Source organism: Mandrillus leucophaeus, unplaced genomic scaffold (genome assembly GCF_000951045.1).
Source record: "Mandrillus leucophaeus isolate KB7577 unplaced genomic scaffold, Mleu.le_1.0 Scaffold116, whole genome shotgun sequence".
NCBI classification, from domain to species: domain Eukaryota; kingdom Metazoa; phylum Chordata; class Mammalia; order Primates; family Cercopithecidae; genus Mandrillus; species Mandrillus leucophaeus.
The window spans coordinates 7,242,146-7,252,102 of record NW_012099876.1 but is presented as its reverse complement, the minus strand read 5'-3'; the positions used below and the strand labels follow the sequence as shown (position 1 = coordinate 7,252,102).

The following is a 9,957-nucleotide window of genomic DNA, read 5'->3' as shown; positions in this document are numbered from 1 at the left end:
CTCCCTCCCTCCCTCCCTCCCTCCTTTCTTTTCTCTTTTCTTCTCCCCCTCCCTCCTTCCACCTTTCCTTCCAGCAAGAATATACCAGTAACTTTCTACATCCTAGACATGTGTGGGAGTCCAGGAGGGGAGGGAGGATAGAAAAGGACCATAGGGCTAGTCCCTGGCATCGGTTATCCATTTATATAAATGAAATTAAGTTTTTTGCTGATTCTTTTATTTGGTGAGCCTCATGAAAAAAGCTGGGTGGGTTTTCCCCATATCTGAAGAGTATGTGCATGATGCTGGCCTGACTGAATTCATCAGCCACAGGGTATCCAGAAAGTTCACTTTGGAGTATCTGAGGTGCCTCAAAGAGATGACAGCAGTCATGTGCCAGAGTAGCTACAGTCAGGGCTGTCCTTCACAGTGCCATGTTCCGTGCTCCTGGGGGGCAGCAGCAGGGATTGCCTTTCTCTGTTGGAGTGAATATCTCCCTACAGGATGCAGGGGAAGTCAACAAGGAGACGGTGGGTGGGTCCTGGGAATTGGATGATGGAGGCTCATGTGGACCTCTGTCAGGAACAAGGTGTTTCAAGGGTGTGATCTGGCCATGAGGGATGGGGAGATTCGAATAGATGCAGAGGAGCAAAAAGGCATGGGTCTGTCCTAAAATTAGGAATAAGGATGGCATCTTATGAGCACAGAATGGAGATGTCATTGGGAAGAGAGGGAGAAGCCAGTGCTTCTGAGACAAGGGGTTAAGGAGCTGTCCCCTTGGAGGGAGTATAACCCAGGAGTTACAGCGCAGCCTCTGGTGCCCAATAGCTTGGATTCAAATCCTGGCTTTGCCACTTACTGCTGTGTGACTATGGGTCAGTTACTAAATCTCTCTGTGCCTTAGTTGGCTTCTCTGAAAAATGAGATCATAGTAATACCTGTCTCGGAGTTTATGAGAATGAAATGGGTGAATACATATATGAGATGCTTAGAAAAGCATCCGGTACACAGTGAAACAGTGAATGCCTGATGCAGTTGGTAACTTTTTTTTTTTTTTTTTTTTGACAGTCTTGCTCTGTCGGCCAGGCTGGAGTGCAGTGGCATGACCTTGGCTCACTGCAACTTCTGTCTCCTGCGCTCAAGCAATTCTCCTGCTTCAGCCTCCAGAGTATCTGGGACTACAGGTGTGTGCCACTACGCCCGGCTAATTTTTGTATTTTTTGTAGAGCCCGGGTTTCACCATGTTGGCCAGGCTGGTTTCGAACTCCTGACCTCTGGTAATCCGCCCACCTTGACCTCCCAAAGTGTTGTGATTATAGGCATGAGCCACTACGCCTGGCCAATTATTGTTAATGAATAGCCAATTGAAAGATTCTTAGAACTGTGAGCATGGCGTGGGAGGAGGGGACCAAAATATAAAAGCTTCTTGGAGTGTCCTTGTTTCAACTCTCTTGTTTTGCACACGGTTACATTCTAAGGTTGTGTGACTACACATTGATAGACCTATACATCGAACCAAGGATTTTCAGCCTAGCTCTTCCTGCATCCTTATGGGGAGGGGTGGCAGCAGGAGTGAAAAGAAAGGAAAAGAGAAACATTTTCAATAAGGGAGTACCTAGGCTTGATGACAGGTTGAATGACCCTGAAGAGCTGATAAGGCTAGAAGCTAACAGCATAGCTGATATTCCCCAGTGGCCTGAGGTTCCATTTTAGGAACTTTGTATGCATTAATACATTTAAACTTCACAATAACTCTTTCAGGTAGATACTGTTTTAATTGGCATTTTGTAGACAGAACAACTGAATCACAGAGAATTCCCAAATTATTCCCAAAAGGTGGTAGAACAAGGATTTGGACCCAAAGAAGCTAACTGTAGAGCCCCACCCTTAGACCACACTTGACTTCTCCAGACTTCTCCCCAGAAGAGTAAGCTTGGCATGGTGTGAGGGGGTCCAGGAGAGCACAGACCCCAATTCCACTCTCCTTACCCTGCGGTGCTTTCCCTAACCCAGAGACTGTTCCTCTTTTTGGAGAGGGTGGGGAGACGTCCTGATCTACTCATCCATACGGTACTAAACCGCAGATTGAGTCACATTGGCCTCAAAATGTTTCATGTCTATCTCTCTTGTTTCTCCAAAAGGGACTGAAACTTCCTTGAGACCAGGGATGGAGCTTTACACTTCTTTTAAAATCCATAGTGGTGGATACCTAGTAGTGGCCTGCTAAATACTGACGGTCTAATGGAAAACAGAGGAGTTTTAGAGATGGAGGAAAGATGGCCAGGGGCCTCAAAGCATATAGGGTATTACTGACTTAGCTTGGGGGTCATCACTGACAAAGATCAGACAAGGAAACAAAACAAAACTTCCTTTGATCTTGAAAAGGGCTCTTCCCAATGTCCCCAACCCTAATTCACAGATTGAGACATTTTTTAAAGTCAAGGTCATGAGCCGTTTGAATGAATACCTCATTGGTGCAGCACTGGTTCCTTTTAATGTTAAGACTATCTTGCCCCAAATTTTATTTTTTTTGGACTGAGTTCGCTTTCTCTCAGGGTCTGAGTTTCTGGATGGAAGTTTATTTGCTTGTGTGGTTCAAAAAATGGAGCTCTTTGAGTAACTTCTGGAGAGTGTCAGGGAGAGCCTTGATTCCTGGCTACGAATTCCCCCTCTTGTTTCCCCAATGGGTGCTATGAGCCATGAGTTAAGAGGTGGCTTTGGTCTTTTGCAAGGTGAGTCTGGGATGTATCTTCTTCAGGGTGGGCTAGAGGTCTCCTCATACTGAGGTTTCCACATCCATTTGGAAGTTCAAAACCCTGATTGTTTTCTCTACCCATGGGCCTGAAGTTCAAGGGCAAGGGTGGCTTTTTTTGGGAGGAAATCAGACAGGAGACTCTTAGAATAAACATCTCAGAGCTCACGCCATGACCCCTGCTTACTTCAAAGGGATGTTAAATACAGCCAGGGCCTAGCGTGCAGGGCAGGGCTCGCTTTTTAGAGCGACCCGGCTTTGGCTGGCATGCGGGCTTCTGGGACTAATGCTCACCCCAAATTTGTCCGCCCTGTCCCAGTTCCTTTCTCCAGAATTCCAGCCCTGCAACCTATCAGTTACAAGGGCTACCATCGCTTCATTCATTTGCAAGTCTCTGGTCAGCCTGTGGAGGCTGTGGGAGCCAGTGCTCAGTGCCAAGCATATAAGTGGACTCAAGATCCTTGTCTGGGGAAAAGTTTGGGGTCTTTGGCATTGACCACATTTCCCAGCAACAGGATCAATACAGATGTAAAAGAATAAAAATGAGAAACCTAGTCTCATCAGCTTAGGCTTCCCTTCAAAGAAGCCATTCATGGCATGGAGCTCTGACAGGTGGAGAGAAGTAGTGATCTGGAATTTCATCAGGAAAGTCTTGAAAGGACAGACTCCTTCAAGTTAGGCTGTTCACTGTGCATCTATAGTGGCTCCAAAAGTGAGCAGAACAGCAAAACTCTGCTGGCTCTGGACAGACTGTTAGCAGTTTCCTTGAGTGGAAAGAGGGGATCACAGCCTGGCAGCAACCTCCAATTAGCAGAGGGGAATTTGTAGGACACTTTGTGAGGAAAAGGCTCTGAGGTCAAAACAAAACCTCTGTTTTCTCTGGTAGTATCATCATGCTAAACCATTTTTTCCTCCTTGTTTTCAAGTATATTTCATTACATGACTCATCTAGTTGCTAATATATAAAGTTCTGACCTTGACCCATTCCATAAAGATTTCCAGAACCTCCCAGACACTGTTATTGGAAATGCAGCCCCTCTACACCAATATTAACATCATTTAAAAAGAGAGTTAAGAGCCAGATTTTTAAATCTTTTTTTCTAGATTTTTGGAGCTAACTGATTATTTTCAAATTTCAGGGTTTACTGAGAACCCTATGGGCACAGTGAAATTGAAATTATATACAGTTTCAGAAAAACAACAAGTCTGAATGTGTGTACTTTAACTTTTTTATGTTCAATTTTGTTGCTTTTGTATACATTGGTTTAGAATCCTAGCTATTTTGCAATAATCCCCTAAACTGAGATATATGGCAAAGTATCTGGGAGATTATTCGTCTCTCTATCAACTGTCTATCTATCTATCTTACAGTACAGTTATCAGAGTTTGAAAACTGTACTCTAATTATTTAAACATACTAGTAGAAGTAGTTTTTCTTTAGTATTTGCCCAATCCTATGTTGTTTCAGTTAAAAAGCATAATTTAAACAGACTCAAAGTAAAAATTCTTCACAAAATTGTCTAAAGTTCATAGGAATACAAAATATAATTTGACTTGAAATTATACATAATAAAAATTAACATAATTAAAAAGAATTAAAGGTACAAAGGAAACAGATACCTAAGTTCCATTAAATCATGAGCTCATTAGGCCGAAAGGAGGCCTGTTTACCCAGGTTTGTCACAGTCTCATCAAAACCATAGGTGTGTATCTGACTGATTTTTAAGTCATCAGAGATACATGCATTTTCTTAAGTGCGCTCCTGCTCACCGCCCAGGTCTTGGAAACAATCCTATGTTTTCAAGGTTTTGCATCTTGCTGTTTTAGGGCGGTAGATCTCAGGGGAGGCTAACGCGTCTCTGCCAAACACCTCTAATTCTTGCTGCCATCTAGTGGTAAATTTAGACACTGCAGTGCAACATGAGGGGAAGAGAAGACAGAGAAAGGTGGGGAGGAAAAAGGAGGGAGAGGAAAGGGAATGAAGGATGCGACCCTCTGGATCTAAATATGCACAAAACGAGCATTTTAAAAGGTAAGAAAAGGAACAGATGTACATACTTTTTCTGCATCCGGATTAATGTAAATAATGGTAATTTTCACAATTGCTCGGTATCTACGCCAAATGAGTAGAAATTGTGTACACAGGAATATCTACACCTTAAAAATACTCTTGCTAATGTCAGAATGGAGAGCATGAAAGAGAATCATGGTGAACTGGTCTTTACTTCTGCTAGTCACGAGCCTTTGTTTAAAGTGGGTATCAAATGAAGGCACTCTAGGAGGAAAAATGTGACATCCACCAAATTTGACAACATTTCAAGGATTGGCTTGCTTCAGTTTATTCAGGTGCCTTTGGTTCAGGAAACAGAGTTACGCTTGGTTAAAAATTTTGAAGTTCAGAACTGCTGCTAAAGTAATCACAAAACCACAAGCTCACAAGGCAATGTAGCTGGGATCAGGGAGCTCCTAAATTTGAGACCCTCTGATCCTACTGCTTCGGCAGTCTAGGAAGGGAACATTTAACCTTTCACCAGATTTAGCTGAAGTTTGTAAGATCCTGGGCATTCCCAATGGTTTTAGCATTACCCGGCTAATTCCCACAGGCAAATGGAGAGGGGTTGAAAAACAATGCTTTGAAAGAAAGCAGTGCTTATTGAAGGGTAAAAACCACTTACGACTCTGAACATTTTAAGCATCTGTGCATTTCATGGCAGAGCCAGTGGCCAGAATTAAATCTGTTGTTTTAAATCATGAGCTTTCAATGAGAGGACTGTTTTCTGCTGCACTTCTTGGTTTGTCTAACTGGTTTACCAGAAATTCCTGTTCATCACAATAGGTAAGGAAGTGGGGATTTTTGTTGATACCACTTGCATGCACTGGTTTTGGGCCTGGTGTACCATCCTAAGCTGAGTCAACATCACTGTCACGCTCTTTGGGACAGGTGTAGGTTTGTCTGAGATAGGTGTCAGAATTTGGACAAGGCTGTCCTCTCATTGGTCAGATAACTGGCTCCTTTATCTCTCAAACCTAGGTTTGAATATTGGACTTTCTTTGTCCCTTTCCTTTCCCTCCTTTTAAATTTCTCTCAAGTATTTATTGTTTTATTTTCACAAACCTCTTGGTGATATTGACCAAGTGGACTCAAGATCCTTGACAGGGCCAACATTCACTTAACAGTCTAATCCCAGCAGATAAGAATTTTTAAGGCGTATTGATAAGATACTGGAGAATGGCAGGGTTTGACCTATGGTTTATGCAACATTATGGAAAGAATTTTTTTTTGCAGAAAAAATTTCTTAAAAGTACATTCCTGCCACTGTTTTGATTAAAACTCTTAAAACCCACAACTCGTAACACAGGGTCAGCCTCCCTAATAACTAACATTTGCCTACTGTTGCTATTACCTTCCTTGTGTTTTTTAATGCCACAAACCCCAAACTGCTTATAGTTTTCAGAACATTCCTTATCACTTCTGTGGCTTGGTATACATTATTCTCTCTCTGTGTTAAATATAGCCCCCCATTATCTGTCTATAAGGTGGACATTCAATCTAAACCATATCTTAAATACTACTTAACAAAGTTAATTATTCCTCTCCCTGGTACTTTGCACCTTGTGTACATGGCCAGTGTTGCCATTTCATTATAATGTGATCACTCATCACATCCTCCTCTTCACTATTCGAGGGAGAGCTCCTCGACATTCTGGGCCTTATCTGGCTGTGAACCCATTGTAGCCAGGCTGGAGTGATCAGCTGAGGTGTGGTGAACTGAATTGAAGCTTTCATGAAATTCAGAGAAGCCCTACACACGGCACCCCCAGGGCGCTCAGGTTTTAAACAGACACAAGGGGTCCCTCTCTTACCTTCCTTCCAGCTATGTAACCTCCTGCAGCTCCAAAGCTTTTGGTGAATGTGCCCATGAGCACATCAACTTCGTGAGGGTCTAGTCCAAAGAATTCCGTGACACCTCGGCCAGTTGGGCCCACGGCCCCAATACTGTGAGCTTCATCTATGTAGAGGTAAGCCTTGTATTTCTTCTTTAGAGCTATGATCTGGGGCAGATGCACGATGGAACCTTCCATGCTAGGACAGAAGGAGATATGCTCATAACTAACAAATACCCTCCTGGGAAGCTCCGTCAGCTTCCCCATCAGTACATCCTAGGCAGTCTTCCCTGACACACACCATTCCTTTGTTCTGAAGGCATGTTTTATTTGTCTGAGACAACCCTCTCAATCTTGTAAGGCTGGTTGGGCATTTCTATGCTACTTGGATAAAATAATTTACATTCAATGGATTTAAGTGCTTTTGGTTTCAGCTAATTCCCAAGCAAACAATCAGCTCACTGCATTATTGATCCAATTTATTTGTAAAGCCAACTAGTGTAACTAGACTGACCATTTTGGATTCTAGTTATTCTGCTAGAATAGATTAAATTACTCTATAGTCATTCCCTTTTTCTGCCTGGCATTGTCTGTTTGGCCAGGTCTGTTTGACTTAAATTCAGTGCTTGAATTGCCATAGATTAAAAGAGGGAATTAAAAAGACACAGAACTTTATTTAAGACATCATAGTGTTAATTAAAGTACAGTAGGAAGTCTTTAAGACCTCTTGTTCAATACCCACTGCAAGTCAAAGACTGAGGTGTCTCCTCTTTCTGTTCCTTTAGGGTAGAGGAACAGAAAGTTGAGTGAGCATCAGAATCCTCTGAAGCGTTTGTTAAAACACAGATTGCTAAACTCCCACCCCAGAGTTTCTGATTCAGTCGGTATTGGGTGGGCTGAGAACATGCATTTTTGCCAAGCTCCCAGGAGATGCTACCACCAATGGTTGGGGACCACACATAAGGGCCACTGCTGTAGATGAGCTCTTTTGTTTTAGCCCGAAGTGCTTTATTTTTCATGATATTGTAAGCTGCAAAAGCACTTCAAGTCCTGTGATCTGGGGAAGATACATGATAGAACCTTCCATGCTAGGGCAGAGAGACAAATGCTCTGCATTAGCAAACACCCTCCTGGGAAGCTTTGTTACATCCTCTGGCACAACGGGAAAAAAATGAAATCTACGAATAAGTAAAATTAAAATTTATATTTACATGGCACCTCTGGGACTCAATGGATTAAAAAAATCTGACACGAATCAGTTCTCAGAACACTTTGCAAGCTGTGTCTATGTTGCACACAGTTTTGACTGCGTTGACAGGCGAGTTGTACGAAAACACACAGACATACTCACCACACAAAGGAACTTGTCAAACAATTCAAACAACCCTTTAGGTTGGTTCAAGAGCTAATTCATTGAATCAAACAGAGTTGAACTTCTCCTTTTTCCCCTAATTATTTATTAGATTAAATTTAATGTATTAAAAAATAAGCTTAAGTGTTAGGTTGATTCAGTCAAAACAGTCCAGTTGGCTGTGTACACAGTTACCCAGACCAATGGGTGTTGGTTTGCAGAGGTATCATGATCATTGGGTGCAGCATTTGTGTGTTCCACGAGATAGTTTTGGATGGCCGAGTTCAGATTTTAATGAAATAAAGGCCAAATAGAGTTGTCTTTTCTTGTGTAAGTTTGTGAGTTAATTCCAACATGTTCTTAAATTAATTGCTTGTTAAAATTGTTTCCACTGAGGAGAAGACAGTCTGGCCATCTGGCTGCCTAAGTGTACTAACTTTGAACTTGGGCAATTTGCATGATGTTCTCTGCCTCAGTTTCCTCATATGTAATACAAACAGGATGATGGGCCTCTCTTCACATGGTCTTTATAACAATCACTTGAAGTCATGCTTGTAAACTACCTGATCAATGATGGGCATTTAGTGAATCGTTATGGTCCTTAGGAGGAGGAACTTAGGAGGAAATGGTTGTAACGAGTCCTAACTTGGGAAACTGGGAGCCCTTGACAATGTTCTGTGTTGAATCTTATACGAGTGAGGCATGTGCGTGTCATGCTGGATGTCATACATAATAAATGGCCGCAGGTCCTCAGAAATCTAGAATTTTCTTCTCTTTAAAATGTTGTAAGTTGGTAACACAAATATGCCAAAAAACCTGACATGCCACAAATAGCCATTCTTTGTTCTGGAACTGAATTTGACAGGAGCCAAAGTTAATGTTCCACAGTGTTTGCAGACACTGCAGGCAGCTAATTAACCATCCTTCCATGGAGCTGGTCTAGCTGATGTTAGGAGCCTGCCCACCTGGTTTATATTTCTTCCTCTGAGATTAATGACTCTACAATACTGCTGACTTCTGGAGTTAATGCAGGGCACACATAGAGTCCTAGGGAGAACTCAGCTTTTATAGAGTTATATTCACCCACACTAAGTTTTCATTTTCACAATGTGATCAAATTTGAATTGAGCCTTTTCCTATAGTGGGATGGAGTCTAGTGTATGCATAAAAAGGCTATCTATGTTATTCCCATGAATTGCTGTCAAAAAACAGTGCCAAAAATGATACAGAAAACAAGAACAGTGTTTTATTCTTTCTTCCTGAATGGAAGGTTGTGTTTTTCTTTTGACTTCAATAGAAGAAAAACAACTAAAACACAACTGTAGGTAAAGATAATTCCATGAGTTAATTTGAAGCTCTGTTCAGGGACTTGAATTATTCTTAAACCAGCAAGCCAGTGAATAATTCCTTTATATCTTTTCTATTACATAATGTATTAGCTAAGTGACAAGCCTCCTTTTTGAAATCTCCCTCTCACCACTTTTCCCTCCACATATAAACCATATTATCCACTGGCAGAGGGAGAATTAAACCACTGGCTAGCTAACTCACACGGTGGAAAAATCTCCTTGGTGGGCCCAAAGTATAACTCAAAACAAGAAAGCAAGGTGGAAAGAGAGAAAAAGAAAGTTAAGATCAATGAAAAATAAAGTTACGAATGTTTTCTTGTTCTTTTCTTTATTTGTTTAAATCATAGAGATACAGGTGAGAATTTACCACTGAAGTTCTCAATCCTTAAATTTACATTGTTTTGAGCGTAGGAGAATAGATTACACTCTTAGAGTAAATGGTATTCTGAGGTTACAGCATATGTGCCTATGTTTATGTATGTATTTGTTTTGGAAGAGCTGACTATTATTTCTTGATTAATTTTATTTTGAAAGTTAGTGCTCCAGCTATGCTAGCTTATGTCCCAGGTTAGTGCTCCAGGTATGCTAGCTTATGTCCCAGGTTAGTGCTCCAGGTATGCTAGCTTATGTCCCAGGTTAGT

General features: G+C 41.7%; 1 protein-coding gene across 2 annotated transcripts in view; it reads right to left on the bottom strand.

The window, feature by feature from the left end:
• Nucleotides 1-9,957, bottom strand: part of SPTLC3 (serine palmitoyltransferase, long chain base subunit 3) — a 191,153-nt gene that overhangs the window by 43,698 nt on the left and 137,498 nt on the right. For both annotated transcript variants that reach the window (XM_011998882.1, XM_011998890.1), the window contains one exon: nt 6,596-6,815. In XM_011998882.1, the coding sequence (XP_011854272.1) occupies nt 6,596-6,815 (220 nt within the window). The remainder of the gene's footprint in view (nt 1-6,595; nt 6,816-9,957) is intronic.